We start from the raw sequence: 17837 nt of genomic DNA on the forward strand, positions 1-17837 counted from the left end.
ACATGTCTTCCTCTGTAAACCATGGCGCTATCTCACAGGGCAGGGTTGTATTAGCTCAAAGGCTATCAGTTACTGTGGGTCAGAGTGCACAGCTAAGTCAACATCTTTTAAAAGAGAAGTTGAAAATATTGAGTCTGACAGGAGAATAGCTATTCAAATAGTGGATGCCATATTGCCTCCAGGTGTCTGAGAGGCAGGCACCTTTCCTAGATCATGTAAAATTTCTGATTCTGGCATTATTGGGGGGGGGGTTGGCAAACTTTTTATTATGTTTCAAACAGACATCTCTCCTTTAAGAAATTGCATGTGTAAAGCTCCTGCTGCTGTTTGAAGATTACATTCCAAATACATGGCCCTGTGACAGTTGGTTGTACAGGGTGGTGACTTAGCAGAATGTTTCTCTGTTCAAACTAAGTTTCTAATATGAAGATCTTAATGTTTATACATATTGGTGGTGATCATAAGACAGGAAGCTGCTTCAGGTGTGAAAAGCTGATGCTGCCTTCCCAGTGGAGTTCGGTCACTGCAGCTCTGCAAAGTGTTCTGCATCACTTTCTACTTCCTCATAACGAACCACTTTGTAACTAAAGAATGAAGTTTGTTGTGCCACAATGGGGACTTATTATATTAGATAGCTTAAGATATGGATGAACTTTAAAATAGGCATTTATGCAAGTGATCTTCATTCATCTTTTTTAAGACTTAAGTGGATTATTTTGGCAAGCTCAGAAAATTTTTCTTGGGAAAAATACAATTATATTTCATATGACAGAAAGGTATTTGTAGCATCAGTGACCTGACACTTTGACTGTCACCTTCCTGGTTCTCAGCAGCTGGAGAGGAAGGACTGACGTGGCTTGTAGGCTGCGCTGTGTGCTCTGCAGCTGACATGCTGCTGCACAGCACTAGGGGAAGCTTCTGAAGCTACAGTGTGCTATCTGGACAGAGAAGTCAACCTCCCTCCGAAATTTAAGGACTAAGCGAAGGCCCGTGGGTGGAGGCGGCAGGGAAAGCAGATGGGCTAGAGCACACAGAGTAGAGTCCTAGGTCTCAGTTCAGTGTTAACATTGCAGCTAGTTTAACCTCAAGACGTGAAGGCTACTGTCACACACACACATCTTTACCATGGACCGAAATGTCAGCAGTTTGTCTGCTTCTTTCCTCGTTCAATGAAAACCCAAGGCAAGTCTTTGGCAGGCTTCCAAGTGTTAAGGATGAAAACGTTCTGATAAAATTAAGACAGAGAATGTGATAAGAGCAACATCAGAATTAGGAAATTCTGATATTTTTAGGACAAGAAGTATGAGATCCAGTGTAGTGACTTGACTGTTGGCTTGTATTCCAAGGCGAGAGGACTTTCAAGTGTCATCACTGCGATGCCACATTTAAAAGGAAGGATACGTTAAACGTTCATGTCCAGGTGGTCCACGAGAGACACAAGAAATACCGGTGTGAGCTGTGCAATAAGGCCTTTGTCACGCCGTCAGTGCTTAGGAGTCATAAGAAGGTAAGTGGGGACTTCAGCAAGACACACTGCACTGTGGGCATATATACTGACTATCGTGTGACAATTTATATTAATTTATCACATGCTTACCGATAATAACAAACATACAATTATACTGACTATTAAAGAAATACCTTTTTTCTCTGTTTGTTAGCATAGACAGTTTTTCATGAAATGATATGTCAATGTTACATGTATATTTTGTGTAATCCTTAGCTTTATTGATTGGTAGACTTGAGAATTACTCAGGAAGACTGTCGATTTTCAGAAATGTTCACTTAATAGGGATGGTTTCTTGTGAATATGAGTAGTACCTCATTTAGGTTGTTTTTATGGAACTAATTCAAATGTTTACAGAAAGTCCAGGGCACAGAGGATTCCCTGCTGTAGAACTGTAGAGTACTTTCACTTGTGATCTTGAGATTATCTTTTTGTATTGTGCTTGTCACATCAATATATCAAGCAAAAATGAGTTTAATTTTGTGTTTCATAAATATATTCACAGCATTATAATAAATGCATTTTAAATCTCTTTAAATAAATGCATTTTAAATCTCTTTAAAATGGCATAGGTATTTTATGATAGACAGTTAAAAATTCCAAAGTAGTGAAAGGAAGTGGAGCCTAAAACCTGTTCACCTCACTGTGGACAGGAAAAAAGAAGGGAAAATACAGGAAGAGCCTGGGCAAAATATATTCCTAAGGACAGTCCCCTTAGTGACACTCTGGAGCAAGGCCCCACCTCCTACCTTTCCCCACTAATAAGGCCACCAGATTTGAATCCATCACTGGATTGTGTCAAAGGATTCATGATCTGAGTCTCTGGAAATGCCACACATACATCCATTGAGGTCTTTATCTCTAATTCCCTAGGCAACTCTTTCTCCATAGCAGTTTCCCCTCCCTCCTCTTCTCCCAATCTTCCCCACCCCCCTCCTTAACCCCCCTCCCCTCCCCACTCACTCCTCTGTTTCCCTTCAGAAAAGAGCAGGCCTCTCAGGAACTTTAACAAAGGTGACATACCAGGTTGAGCTGAGACTAGGCACCTCCTCTTCAGTAAGGCTGGATGAGGCAGCCCAGCAAGTGTCCCCAGCAGTCACAAAAGTCAGAAACAGCTCCCCTGCCCCCCTCCACTTTCTCTGTTAGGAGTCCCTCAAGACACCAAGCTATGCAACTATTAACATCTATGCAGAAGACCTAGATCAGAGCCAGGCAGGCTCCCTGATTGCTGATCAACCTCTGTGACCCACTGTGGGCTGAGGTTTGTTGATTCTGTGGGTTTTCTTGTGGTTTCCTTGACTTCACACTCCTACTGTCCTTCCTCTGCTTCTCCCACAGGATTCACTGAGTTCCTAAGAAACTCTTTAAACAACTAGTTGATGGCCATAATCAGCTAGTATCAGACACTACATGATTTTACTAATTTTTGGGCTGCTTTTGGAAAATATTCTCAAAGCCACCTTATAAAAAACATGCAGAAACCTGAAGAAACTGCTTCCTGCTTGTCCCTGCAACAGTGCTCAGTCCCCAGTTTTCCTCTTTATACTGTTTCAAAATTGTTCATTCTACACATATTGCTTTGACTTCTCATTCACTGGAACGATGGGTTTGGTTTTGGTTTTTTGTTTTGTTTATGTTGGTGGAAAAATTAGACTCTGTTAAGTCTCAGAGTCCTTAACCTACTTTGTCTACCCCACCTTCTAGAGCTGTCAGCAGGTTTGTTTTGCAATTTCATTAGTTAGTGTGTTTATTTGGTGCCTACAAAACCCAGAGCCTCCTGCATGGTAGGCAAGCACCTTAGCACTGGCTTGTACTCCCAGCCCAGTCACTGGCTTCATTAATGTGGGTTTGGCTGCTGTTCTTTCTCTTTTTCTGGTATGATTGTTTTATGCCTGCAAAATAAATATGTGGAGGGCAGACATTCTTTTTCCAATTGAGCACTCAATTAACACCTGCTGGATTTCAAAGTCAAACTAGATGTATATGCTTTCTGTTTTGTAGTAAAATCTATTCTGACACGCACAGCATAGGTAACAGATGACTTTCTTGAGATTAATTCTCTCCTTTGGAGTGAAATATGCACAAAGAATTTGGAAAACGATTCAAAGGAAATGTCTCTTGGCAACAGTCAAGGGCAGCTCTGGCCCCATTTTGATTATGTGGTTTTACTCCATGCACTGGTTTTATATAACTTAATCATGTTTAGTCAGACAAGGACGACATAAAGGCTTAAGCAGTAAACTGCAGAATTATTTTCAAATTAACACTAATGCATGCTTCTAAGCGATCTTTGAACCCATGGGATTATCCATGATAAATTGTTTAAAGTCGCATTGTGACATTAAATCATTTTAATGAAACATAATCCTGGAAAATACAGATTTACTGTTGTCAGAGGTAGTTAATCATCTTTACCAAAGCCTTTGTATTTATCATGAACCGTTTTTATTCCTGTTTAGACACACACAGGAGAAAAGGAGAAAGTCTGCCCATATTGTGGCCAGAAATTTGCCAGCAGTGGGACCCTGAGAGTTCACATCCGGAGCCACACAGGTATGAAGAGTGACCTTGATGAAAGACTGGAAGTTAGTGTTAGAGGACAGAGCAGTACTGTCCAAAGAGTTTCCAAACCATTAAGTCTTTGAGGATTGTCAAAACCAGTTCTTTACTTGAGAAGAATTTCAGTTGTACGATTTACTCCAATACTGAATAAAATACTCAGGTGTAGAGACTTTAATTTTCAGTTGAAATAGAAGTGTGATATACAGGATTTTGATGGACAGAGAAGATCCTAACAGCCTCACTTTTTATGGAGACAGAAAGCCTCCTTTTCACCCACCATGGGGTAACTGTAACTTACACCAAAGCTGCCCTTCTTAATTTCAAAAGTGCCTGCCTTTTTGAAAAATTCTGTCAAGTTGTACTTCACCTGGTCTGAGGAGACTGTGTTATCTCTGACTGGTAAGGGGCCTGGACTCTTTTCTCTTACCTTTCCTCGTCAGTGAAAGAGAATGTGACCACTGGGCCATGGTGAATAACTAAATATTCTTAAAAGAAACTTGACTGCGGTTTCTCTATTGGGTAAACAAAATGATTTTTATACTCTTACTGCTTTCTAAATAGTTTTACACTTGTGTGAATTATCTTCCCACTAAGCAAAATGCATTCAATTGAATTATATAGCTGAAGTTTTCTGCTCAAATGTCATAAAATATGTTTAAAAGTTGTATTTCCCACACACAGCACAGTGTCTAGAAAAATAACTGTTTTTGTGGATGACAAAATCCTAGTTTGAGTAGATCAAAGGATTGATGCTGTGACTTTAGGGAATACATGGAGGAAACGGACATTAGAGCATAATTAGAAAATTTTGTGGACAAAGCTAAAAGACATGCATCTAATTTAGAACCTTAGAATAGTCACTCACAACTTGTCAGTGCTACACGTGACCAGTAACAAACCGGGCACTGTGTTTAAACACTGTGGATGCCTGAAAAGTTATCTAGAGAGAGCAAGGCTTTTAGGACCAAGTTCAAGGTTGGTCAAACAATCAGAAGATGGTAAAAAGCTGGGAGAAGCCCAAGGGACAGAGCAGAGGAGAGTGTCCGGGCCAGGAGTTGGCCATGCACAGCGCCTGCGGGTGGGCACTGTGCTCACCAGCCTCTAACAGCTCTAGTGTGGAGCATGGGTGGTCTTGGCCAGCTCTCCAGAGCGTCTAACTGGGGCCGTGTGCAGTTGGGTCTGCTAATGGCAGCAGTGAAAACACAGCTGTCTCCTCTGTGCCAGTCATTCTTAGTGAACATTGCTGGGCCACTTTGAGAAAACTGTTCTAGCTTGTATGTCTGCATAGCTGTGTTATGTGTAGATAGGAGAGCAGGAAATTTTTAGAGAAAGTGAGTTATATCTGCATATCAGAGTAGTATACCTGCAGAAAATAATCTCAAAGACATGCTTGTGTGACTGAATCAAGCTTGGTGTCATATGTTTAAAAATAGAGACTTATGCAGTTCAGAATACACTGAGGCATAGGTTCCAGCACAGAAAAGATTGACCCAATCAAACAGAACTTCCTCATGACTCCATCGTTGTGAACTTCATGCACGGTCATGTGACTTTGCTTGTAGGAACACTGAACAGCAGAAAAGCACAAATTACTAATATTACACATTACTTTGAATGTTTGAAGTGTTATCTTGAAATTCAAGATTTTTATGGAATAAAGTATCAAACATGTCATGCTCATCCTGTTCTCTAGTATTTTATATCTATATTAATACCCATATTAATAATTTGATGTATATAAGATATAGTATAAATAGATGAAATGACATATAAATACAAATTTATATTAAGTAATATATTCCATATAAATATATAAGCAAATATATTTATATGTAAATATACATATAAATAAATATATAATATATAAGTATATATAAATATGTATAGTATACATTATACATAAATATATAAAGCAGATATATACAAATTAGTAAAGACACAAATAAATAATATACACTTCATATTTATAAACATTTAAATAAAAAATATATTTAAATATATAATATTTATATTTTCTTTTTTTTCTTTTTTTTTATTCGATATATTTTTTATTTACATTTCAAATGATTTCCCTTTCTCTAGACACCCACTCCCCAAAAGTCTCATCAGCCCCCTTCCCTCCCCCTGTTTTCCCATCCAACCCTTCCCACTTCCCTGTTCTGGTTTTGCCCTATACTGCTTCACTGAGTCTTTCCAGAACAAGGGGCCACTCCTCCGTTCTTCTTGTACCTCATTTGATGTGTGGATTATGTTTTTGGTATTCCAGTTTTCTAGGTTAATATCCACTTATTAGTGAGTGCATACCATGATTCATCTTTTGAGTCTGGGTTACCTCACTTAGGATGATGTTCTCTAGCTCCATCCATTTGCCTAAGAATTTCATGAATTCATTGTTTCTAATGGCTGAATAGTACTCCATTGTGTATATATACCACATTTTTTGCATCCACTCTTCTGTTGAGGGATACCTGGGTTCTTTCCAGCTTCTGGCAATTATAAATAGGGCTGCTATGAACACAGTGGAACATATATCCATATTACATGCTGGGAAATCTTCTGGGTATATGTCCAGGAGTGGTATAGCAGGATCTTTCTTGGAAGTGAGGTGCCCAGTTTTCGAAGGAACCGCCAGACTGCTTTCCAGAGTGGTTGTACCAATTTGCAACCCACCAGCAGTGGAGGAGTGTTCCTCTTTCTCCACATTCTTGCCAACATCTACTGTCTCTTGAATTTTTAATCTTAGCCATTCTGACTGGTGTAAGGTAAAATCTCAGGGTTGTTTTGATTTGCATTTCCCTAATGACTAATGAAGTTGAGCATTTTTTAAGATGCTTCTCTGCCATCCGAAGTTCTTCAGGTGAAAATTCTTTGTTTAATTCTGTACTCCATTTTTTAATAGGGTTATTTGGTTTTCTGGAGTCTAACTTCATGAGTTCTTTATATATATTGGATATTAGCCCTCTATCTCATGTAGGGTTGGTGAAGATCTTTTTTTCTAAATATTCTAAAAATTCCAATCATTTCACATTTTACAATATATCTGACTCTGGGCCAAATTGTGGCACAGTGAACCAATGCATACTTTTGTGTGGATAGATAGATTTTTTTTTCTAGTCACATTCAGGGCAAGGAAAAGGAGTACAGTAAGTGTGTATTTGTGTAAATAATCGTGTAACTGCTTATTTGTGTGGTTATTTTCTTATCACCATGTTTTTCTGTTTAAAACTCAGACCACTTTCAGAGTTCTGTTTCCAACCCTGCTTTGTCTCCTTTGAATGACAAGTCTCTTCAGAGATAACCTCCTGCAGAGTGTCTGGTGCCCTGTGTCAGATGAGGATGTCTGGCTGGTGGCTGGTTGTTGCAGCAATCTTGAGATGGGTTTCTCTTCCATGTGTAAATAAACAGGATTTTGTCCCATCCTCAAAAGCTGAGCATCCACTTACCCCCAAGAGCTAGCACCAGGCTCACTGACTTTTGTGGCTACTTTGTGCTCAGTCAGAGTTGCACCTGAGCTCCTACTGTTTGTGGTTTTGCTACATTACTTTTTTCTCTGCCTTCATTTTTATTTCCCTATGAATAGTATGATTTCACCCATCTCTTTTTTATGCTGTTTTGCAATTTCTGGTTGCCTTTGAGCTTGCCAGCTGGAAAGAATTCCATGCTGTTTATGGGCTGTTCTGTGAAACAACAGCACCCCAAGTGAGATGGAGCTGATCATAGTGGGCTCCCACACAGTTCTGCGGGTGTGGTGCTTGGCTAGGCATACCAGTGAGCACATACTAGGTACTCACTGGGCACACACTGGGCATACACTGGGCACACACTGGGTACATGCTGGGAACACACTGGGCACATACTGGGCATATACTGGGCACACACTGGGTACATGCTGGGAACACATTGGGCACACACTGGGTACATGCTGGGCACACACTGGGAACACACTGGACACACACTGGACACACACTGGGCACATACTGGGCACACACTGGGCACATGCTTGACACATGCTGGACACACACTGGGAACACACTGTACATACGCTGGGCACATACTGGACACACGCTGGGCACATACTGGGAACACACTGGACACACGCTGGGCACATACTGGACACATGCTGGGCACACACTGGGAACACACTGGGCACACACTGAGTACTCACTGGGCACACGCTGTGCACACTGGGAACACGCTGGGTACACGCTGGGCACACACTGGGCATATACTGGGCATATACTGGGCACATGCTGGACGTCTGACTTCACTGTCTGGTTTCTAAGGAGATAGATACATTTTCATATCTGTTTCTTCATTCATCCTGTGACGTGTAGTTGGAGTTGCAGAATATGCAGCAATCCTATAGAGTACTTTAATAGTCTTGATCAAATAACTTGGGATATTATTTGCTACTAGACTGAAAACCAAGAAGACTTTGAGAAAAGGATTGCTGTTGTGTGCAACCTGAAAATATTTCAGTGACCCCTTTCTGTTCTGTCACTTTAAAATCCATCAGTTGGTGTTGTGATTGGCATGAACCTTTTACTCATGAAGGGTTCTGTAACAGGATGCACAGTTCATTCCGGAAACATCTTTTTGAGTCCTGCTGATCTCCACATTTGTTAATGCCCTCCAGAGTTCATTGGTAACCATTCAGAAGCCCCCTTTGATTGCCTGTTTCCCTTCTGGAATTTTGTAAGAAATATTGCCTGCTACACTGTCATTTCTGCCTCCTTTCTTTCCTTGTGTATGAAAAAATATTCTCCAAATAGCCATTTCCAATGCCGACTCTTTTGCTTTATATGAGCAGAATGTTCCATGAAAACAGCTGGAAGCTCAGGTCTAGCGAACAGCGGCTTTCTGAGGTCATTATCATATGCATTGCTAGAGCTCCCCATCCAATCTGCGTATTAAAAAAGAATTCCTATATTAAAAACTCAATGGTTAGGTTTAGGTTTAATACAGTCAATCATTTTGTATATCACAAAACACATTCCCTAGTGGACACAGCATCTATTTCTAGTGTGTATGGCTGTGGTGAATGTAGTGGCTGGTATAGAGTTTGAGGCCATTGCTCAAATCTATATCACTAAATCAGCAGTTTTCCCATGGTAATGTTGCACCATTTGTGTAAATGTCAGCATGATCAAAAGGAAGACTATGCAATCGCTTCATAAGGATAGTGTTCCTGACCTTCGATGAAATGGTCTTAGAGATCCCTGACTATTCTCAAAATTTGGCATTTTGAGAACACAAATCTTAGGCAGCTATTCCAGATCATGATAATCATGTAAGGGAGAGTATGGGGGGAGGAGAGAGAGAGAGAGAGAGAGAGAGAGAGAGAGAGAGAGAAGAGGCCTGTAAACGAGGACCCAGTGAACAAGGGGCAGATACAGGAAGTAGTGGCTCTTCCTGACAGATGGAAACCTGTGCCACGGGTGTCTGAGGGATGCTGGTTTTCAGCTTTTTATTTATCCCACTAGACATCCTTCCCTTTACCCAGGAGTCCAGCCTGAACTGAGCCCAGACTGTCATGTAAGACATTGTGGACTGCCTTTTTGGGGGTCCACTTTGGACTTGTTATCATAAACCTTGCCTTGAAAATTCTATTGTCATACTGGCACCAACATGAAGATTTATTTTCCAAAGTCAAATGAGTTTTATTCATTGAATATTAGGTGGCAAATCTTGTTGAATAATATCTTGTTTCTTATATTACCACTTTATTTAGTTTCTGCTTATTTATACCAGTTTTCAAGAATTATCAAAACAATAAAGTTCATATCATTTCTTCCAATTTTATCAAAATCCAAAATTTGGTGTATCTTAGGGTTCTCCGTAAACATCTTTGCTGAATGCTGATAAAGATTTAGTTTGACATCGTTCTGAGCATAAATGAAATTTCTCTGTGTTAACTTTAACAAAATGCATTTTAAAAGGCTGTATTCCTGATTAAGACTTTTAAACAAATGTTAAGATAATTCAGTTAAAAAAGGTGGTTTGAATCCTGAATTGAGAATGCTGATTCTTCCTTGACATTAAACCATGGAAACCTCCAAAAATACTTATAAAATGTAGTTTGTTTAGGAGTTTGTAAGTTCTTGCCACCTTAAAATCATGTCTAACTGATGATATCTCACTTAAGTACTCTTGAGAACATTCCCTGTGAAAGAAAACGAAAACAAATGAAACCTTAGACATATTTGTTGAGTAAACAGAAGAACCTTCTTTGTTCAGAGATATGCCAAGGGTCAGGAAGAAGCACTGAGCTTTCTGTGCTCTGCTTCCCCTTCATTGTCATTCCCATCGCTTTGTCCTGTAGCTGGTGGGGAACTAGCTCTAGAACAACGCGGGACACATGGTTCAAGATCCAGCTCACCCGTATCCACAGGTTACAGGTTAAGGGAAGGAGGAGTAAATATTCCGCTAACTATTCCCAAACTCGTGACTGACTCTGGCTAGGACCGCTTAGTTTAAAGTTTTTTAAAGTTTTAGATTAAAGTTTTTTGTTTTTTTTAATTAGAAGAATGGTAGAGAATATTGATACTCACGGGTGTTCCATTTACTTTACTGTTAGTCTTGAACTTAGCATACGTTCTATTTGGTGATATTTTCTTCTTAATATATATCAGTTGTTTGAGAATAGTGATCTTAACTGGAAATGTGCAGGTCTGCGTTGTGTCATCTGTGGCCAAACAACTCCATGTATGAAAAGCCTTTCCCACTTCAAAATCAAGTATAATATCTTATTTAATATCTGGTTCATACCCAGAGTGTGGGTCATTGAGGTAGGAGCCTTCAAGTTCAATTTAATTGCTCGTCTGTGACCCTTTAAAAAGCTGCCATCCCTCTAAATCTTTATCTCCACTGAAAAACTGGGCAAGAGACCCAGCTGAGGATGCATGTGAAGGCTGTTGTTTAGCACAGCATGATCAGGCAGTGAGATGGGAAAGGTGGTTGTTTAATATTTCTGTAGGCATTTACTCACGGGAGCTCCGACTCAATGGTACCCTCTTGGCCCCTCCATTCCCAAGTCATCTTTATTTAGCCATTCACGGTCACTGAAGCTACAGAGAATGTATTGGCTACAGATGGGGTTTGCTGTCACACAGTGTTGGCCTGGGGTGATGGAAGGGGCACACTCCCTGTAAGTGAAGGGTAGCATGTAGCTCTGTGTTTGTTGGGCTTCTCTGTAATTTATTATCCAGTTTCCTATGAGGGGGCCATAGAGATGATGCTCTGCAGGGCAGCAGGAAGAGGGGAGCACTTTCTCCAGTGAGTTTACAGCTTCTCCGGGTCAGTGAAAGCCGACGCCCATTCAGCAAGGGAACCCACAGGCTGGGACATAAAGTCCATTAGTTCATAAATTAGAAAAGAGCACGTAGGAGTTTCTTTTGTTTTTTTTTAAAGCTTTAGGCCAGGAGGTTAATTATGTGCCTAGAGTTAACTTTCTGTGTTAATAGATAGCGGCCATGTTGAACATTCTGCTCCTGGCTTGTGTGCACACTGTTATTTGAATGTGGTAATAAATCACTGTCTTGGGAAGATTTTTTTTTTTTTTTTGGTAAATACCTGTGATCAGCTTAGAATTAAAGGATTGTTGTTTTGTTGTTGGATTATACCTGGTGTTTAGCCATTGTTTTTCTTTCTTCCTTAATACTTTTCTAAAGAATTAAATTCATTGTGTTTAAAATGTGTGTTCAAATATTATAAAGCTAGTAGCTATGTATAATTATAGATGATATTAGGCAATAATGAACAAATTACAAATGCATGAAACTTAAACATGTCTTTTATGTCTTTGTAGGTAGTAAATGACCTTATCTGCTGAGAAGGATTTTATTCTGCTTTGATTTTCTAAGTGATTCTTTATTGATTTGGGCCCAGTCAGGGATTGACTCCATTTCTACCTTTATTAATAATGTCTTATCTATATTGTCCCTTAAAAAATTTTAAAGACCCTAATTTTATGTGTATGTGTGAGTGTGTGCGTGCATATGTGTGTGTGTGTGTTTGTGTGTTTGTGTGTCTGTGACTGCATGTCTGTGTCTGTGTCTGAGGGTATGCCCATGTGTGGTCAAGTATACATGTCTGTGCATTTACAGAGGTTAGAAGAGAGTACCAGGTTCCTCAGAGCTGGAGTTAGAAGATTCACAAGATGTCAGCTTATTATTTGATCATTGGGAAGTGAACTCTAGTTCTCATGATTATGTAATAAGTGCTCTTAAGCACTGAAATGTCTCTCCAACCCCAAGACCCTAATTTTTAAGGTCCACATATTAGCACTTATTAAGTCAAGATTTACTATAGCCTAGGAGAAAGAGAGAATAATGGAATGACCTTTATCTAGTACATAGTGTTATGAATTACCACCAAGTTAGCAATAGTTACAGAGATTCAGTTAGGTGGACCAACTACAGTGCTCTACCAATCATGTAAGTTTCATTTCCATCGCCCCTTCCTCTTTTCTCTTTCTTCTTTAAGCTGGCACCCTGAAAACTGGCAGTATCTTAGGCAACAATATTTGATCAACACTGTCACAGAGCTTTATCTATTTTTATATCATTAGATAATATCAATACCATGCCTGTGTTTTATTTAATTTGCTTACATCACTTGATTTGGGTGAAAATGATTGTCCTAGAGGCTGATGTGTGTTGTAAGTGTCCATCCTCACTGAGAGCACACCCCAGTGTTCTCTTTTCATAGCTCATAGGGAGGCTGATTTCTTTAATGCTTTCTCTGCCGTTCTTACAATCATCCCTCAAGAACAATTCCCCATATTGTTTTGTGCAGTTCCTGTACTCTGTTTCAGGGCTCAGGGAGGTGTTATCCAGATTTATAGGAGAAATGAAATCTGTGTTTCTTACCATTCCAAAGTGATGTGCTTATAATTCTTCCTTGCTGGTACTATTTGTAAAAGGTCCTCTGTGTGTAGGCACCTGAGATATAATTACTCCTTCGCCCTACCACTGCTGTGGTGCTCATCAAAGACATTTTAAAGAAAACTGGTAGAAATTTTTCAAAATGGAAATCTACTAGGTGAAAAGATTAATGATTTCCATGCCAATAGCTGTTTTCTAGAAATAAAACCAAGTCAGCAACCAGGAACACTACTATACATTCATTGCCCCTCACTGTAATCGTGTGGAACTCTGACAGCTCAGAACATTTCAGACTTTGGCACTTCTGTTGTGAAGCAGTCCCTGAGCTACTGTAGCACTCATGCCAGGACTGCATTAGGACATCTTGTTCCCTCCAGGCCAACCACAGTGACGGGCCGTTTATATAGAAGGTTGGAGAGGTCTAGACACACTGTATGGAAATAGTCACGCCTTCTCCCCACCTAATTATAGTTAACCTCATTCTTTAGCTCCTTTCCTCCGCCTCCTCCTCCTCCTTCCCTCCTTCCCACCTTCCCTCCTTCCCTCCCACCTTCTCCCCCTCCTTGTCTTTTTTATCTTACACTTCCTACCTCCTTGTAATGCCATTGTTGGTTTGTAAGTCAGTAGCTTTGAGGTTTTGTTCCACCCCTTTACTATTTATTACTACTTCTGAGTGGAAAGATAGTGAGTTCATGCATCTTTCTTCTCCCTATTTTCCAGTGAATCCCACTTGCTTCATTAACACAAATGATTCAGCTTCTAGAAGATTCTGTAAAACAATACACATCTTCTAAGGAAGAAAGTGCAGGAGTTTTGTTTTGTTTATAACAAAGAACTGTTTGGCTTTATTCATGTGGCACACATCTTTTATGTGCTCAAGGACATTTTTGGCTTTAACATTTTAGTAACAATTTCTTTGTAACCAACCAAGGAATAAATGTCACAGGATCTCACTGTCTTTCCTTCAGATGTGTCCTTTGACTTGGTAGAGGAAACATTCTAGCAAACTTGATTAATGGGCATTCTAAGATTAACAAGGTGGGCTCAGCAAGGTCAGTGGGGTTTCGTGACTCTTGGATGAAGGATAAAAAAGTTTTCCAATTCCCAGGAAGGGGTCAAGAATGAACTCCAGCAGCTCCAACTTGTCAGGATAGCATTTCATCTCTCAGCTCTGTCTTCTAATTTATTAGATATTCCATAAATATAACAGATTAAATGCTAGAGTTGAAAAAATGATCAGGTAATGCTTCCAAAATTTTATATATATATATATATATAAAATTTTGGAAGCATTATATATTTTTGACACTCTTTGAGAATGATTCAGTGTGTGTTTTATAACCATTTCCTTCATCTTCAAAAGTAAAATGATGCCATGTGTCGATCTCTGTGAAAGATGAGTGTAAAGTTCTTCTCGAGCTGTGATGTAGCACACAGATTCCAAACTCACCCATGTGGAACCACCTCAGGGGTGATTTTTTCCCCCAGAACCTTTCATACCTTGAAAGGTTCATTTTTCACATAGAAAGTGTTTCCATCTCCAAAAACTATTTTTATTTTAAAAATCCAAACAAAAGGTAAAATTGCGTAGCCCAAGAATATTTATGTCTTACTTTACTTAGTTAGTTCAATCCTATTTCAGTTGTTTTGAAAACAAATGACTCTGACTTCGCTGCTTTAGGTTGGAATTTATTTGTGTGCTCCCTTATCATCTTCTTAAATACTCATGAATTATGAAATTTGACAAAGATTTTTCTTTTTAGCTATTCTAAGTGACCAACTACAGAATTTGAAATCATTAAAATGTACTTCAGGAAATGATTTAATCTTACCTTATTCAAAAATCTCTTCATTCTTGTATATATATACACTATATAAGTTTGTATAGACTAGTATGGATAAGCGATATCATTATCCTCTGTAATCCTCGGTCATTTTCCAGCAGTTATCAGCTTCCTCCTTTGAGCTGCTGCTGCTGCTACGCTGCTGCTCCTGCTCTTGTTCCCCCTGCTCCCTCTGCTCCTCCTGCTCCTCCTGCTCCCCCTGCTCCCCCTGCTCCTTCTGCTCCTCCTGCTCCCCCTGCTTCCCTGCTCCTCCTGCTCCCCCTGCTCCTCCTGCTCCTTCTGCTCCTCCTGCTCCCCCTGCTCCCCCTGCTCCCCCGCTCCCCCTGCTCCCCCACTCCTCCTGCTCCCCCTGCTCCTCCTGCTCCCCCTGCTCCCCCTGCTCCCCCTGCTCCTCCTGCTCCTTCTGCTCCTCCTGCTCCCCCTGCTCCCCCTGCTGCCCCCGCTCCTCCTGCTCCTCCTGCTCCTCCTGCTCCTCCTGCTCCTCCTGCTCCTCCTGCTCCTCCTGCTCCCCCTGCTCCTTCTGCTCCCCCTGCTCCCCCTGCTCCCCCTGCTCCTCCTGCTCCCCCTGCTCCTCCTGCTCCTCCTGATGACCCTTCACCTCTGCTCCCACTTCTAAGGCCACTGTACATCTCTCCTTCCCTGCGATCTTGTTGGGACTGGATTAGGGCGTTTGGCTTACTTTGACCCAAGCAGGAGTCAGGACCTACTTGCTGCTGTGGTGTGGCACACTTGCTGCTGAGCCAGATCTCTGATTCTGACAAACTCCACGCCCCAGTTGCTCCATTAACTGCAGCTGGCTTTTGAAGGTGTTTGCAGCTTGGTGGACAATCTCTACCCCTAGTATACTTTTTTTTTTGAGTGAAGAAAAAGCCCATGGCCTGCTCTGGGGGGCATAATTGCCAGCCCCGAGGACTAGCTTAACTTATTTCCCCTATACCACTTTGTTATTTCTGACTTCTATAAACGTAGGCCACAAAGCTTCCCAAAAGTTGACAGCACAGCATTTCGATATTGAGTATTTTTACCCTAGGAATGCTGAGCTGATGCAGATATTACCACATCAGTCTTCAAGGGACCCGGGGTGGGGGACCTGCTCCTTTGCCTTGCTCTTCTTCCCGCCCTTGATTACTTTAGCACTTCACATGCATGCTGCTTTAATCTTGTAGCTCTGCCAGAGTCTCCTCTGCATCATAAACTATGCCTCACCATGGTTCTCAGTGTAGCCAGCAACGGCCTTGTACCTGTCCCAGGGTCCCTGCTGAAGTAGTCAGTCTCTTACAATTAGTTTTGTTTAAGTATATGAACATTCTGCCTGCATATATGTATACACACTGTGTATGTTCCTGATGCTCATGGAGGTTAGAAAACGTAGTATACCCTGGAAATGGAGTTAAGAACCACCATGAGCCACCATGTAGGTGCTGAGATTTGAACCTGGGTCCTCTATAAGGAGAGTAAGTGCTCTTAGTTGCTGAGCCACCTCTCCAGTCCTCAACCTCCTTAACTCATGTGTATGCATCGCCATATCTGATTCAGTGAGCTGGCTATCAGCCTAAGTCTCCCATTCTCTCTTACCTCAGTAATACTCATCCTTCCTCTGTTCAATTCTTGTCCCTGGTAGTCAGCAGCTCAAAGTTCAATTCCCCTCACATTGCCCCAGTTTATGCAACTTTTTTTTTTCAATGAGAAAATGGTAGTTGTGTTGTTTAGCTTCTCCATTTCCATGACACTCTTGGACTCCTCTGTCCATTTGCTCCACAGCATCACAAACTTGGTCTCTTATTTCTTAGTCTTCTCTGATTCAAGCAGATCAGATGCTGAGTATTTCTCAGTTATAATAGTTTCTTGTATTGGACCATTTTTATAGACCCTGTCTCCATGTTGAATCATGGTTTTCCCTTCTTCTCTTTAATGGGTATGGACCTGTGTCTTCCAGCACTTCTGTCATCTTCGTTTGCACAACCCTGTCCAGTCTGAGAATCTCAAAAATGGGTTTGAGCACATCAGTTCTATTCTGCTGGCTGTAGATTAAAGTCCAGGTAACACGGCTGTCTCATCTGCACCGGTTTGTACTTTTCCTGCTCTCAGAAGCTAACGCAGAGGATATAATCAGCATGTCCTTTTCTGTACGAGTATTTCTATACAGAAAAGGCCACTCAGTAGTCACTACAGCCTGTTTAAAATCCTACCCCAGATGTCCTACTATTGAGAATGATGATATCTTTTTCTAGTCCATCTGCCATTTGAGAGATTTGTCTATCCTCATGAAAAAATCTCTACCTGTTAAAGAAGCATGCTAGCCACACCATGTAGATGGAGATAGCTGACCTATTATCCCCTGCAGTGGTCCTCTGCTTTCACAGGGCTTGGATTTAATTGCATTTCTTAGTGCCCTTGACAAATAACACGTAACTGCCCTATGATAAAGAGGCACACATTTCCATTGAATGTGAGGAAAGGTAGCCATGTCACAATTGCCCTTTAGGATACTTCCCACTCACAATGGATCATTCTTGGTAGCAAGTTTCAGTACCTCTTCCTGAGACAATATAACTTCGGGTCATCTTCATTTCTTTTGATATTTCTTTAGCACAAATTTGTGATAATTCTCCCGTAGAGATATGAATAGGTATCTGTCTACCTCAAGCAGGACACTGACATCAGCCCAAAGATTCATTCATTAGTTCCACCTAATGAATGAATGAGTGATTTGAGTCAGTGAGCATATTGGGCTTTCTTTTAGGAAGATGTGTTAGGGGGTTACCTTAAGGACTCAAAGGTAAACTTCACTCTAGGACATGGGTCAAATTCATTAAAGTTTCAACATAAGAGCTTGCTTTATCATATACAGGCATCTTAGCTGACAGGATAGTCTCTCCACAACAACTGTTACTGATTATATAACTCTTAGAGCTGGGGGAGGGACATTGAGAGTCCTGTAATTCTAAGGGACTTCCTGAGCCTTGTGAGATTGGTTCACTTCCTGAGTCTTGTTAGCCTCGTCCACCCTCCAGGGGAGAATGTTTTGACTCAGGAGAA

General features: G+C 40.8%; 1 protein-coding gene across 1 annotated transcript in view; it reads left to right on the forward strand.

The window, feature by feature from the left end:
* The window catches only part of Prdm5 (PR/SET domain 5), a 182674-nt gene that overhangs the window by 114492 nt on the left and 50345 nt on the right, over positions 1-17837 (forward strand). Inside the window, exons 11-12 of the mRNA XM_052173854.1 lie at positions 1347-1507; positions 3967-4060. Coding sequence (XP_052029814.1) covers positions 1347-1507; positions 3967-4060 — 255 coding nt within the window. The remainder of the gene's footprint in view (positions 1-1346; positions 1508-3966; positions 4061-17837) is intronic.

Source organism: Apodemus sylvaticus, chromosome 2 (genome assembly GCF_947179515.1).
Source record: "Apodemus sylvaticus chromosome 2, mApoSyl1.1, whole genome shotgun sequence".
Taxonomy (NCBI): domain Eukaryota; kingdom Metazoa; phylum Chordata; class Mammalia; order Rodentia; family Muridae; genus Apodemus; species Apodemus sylvaticus.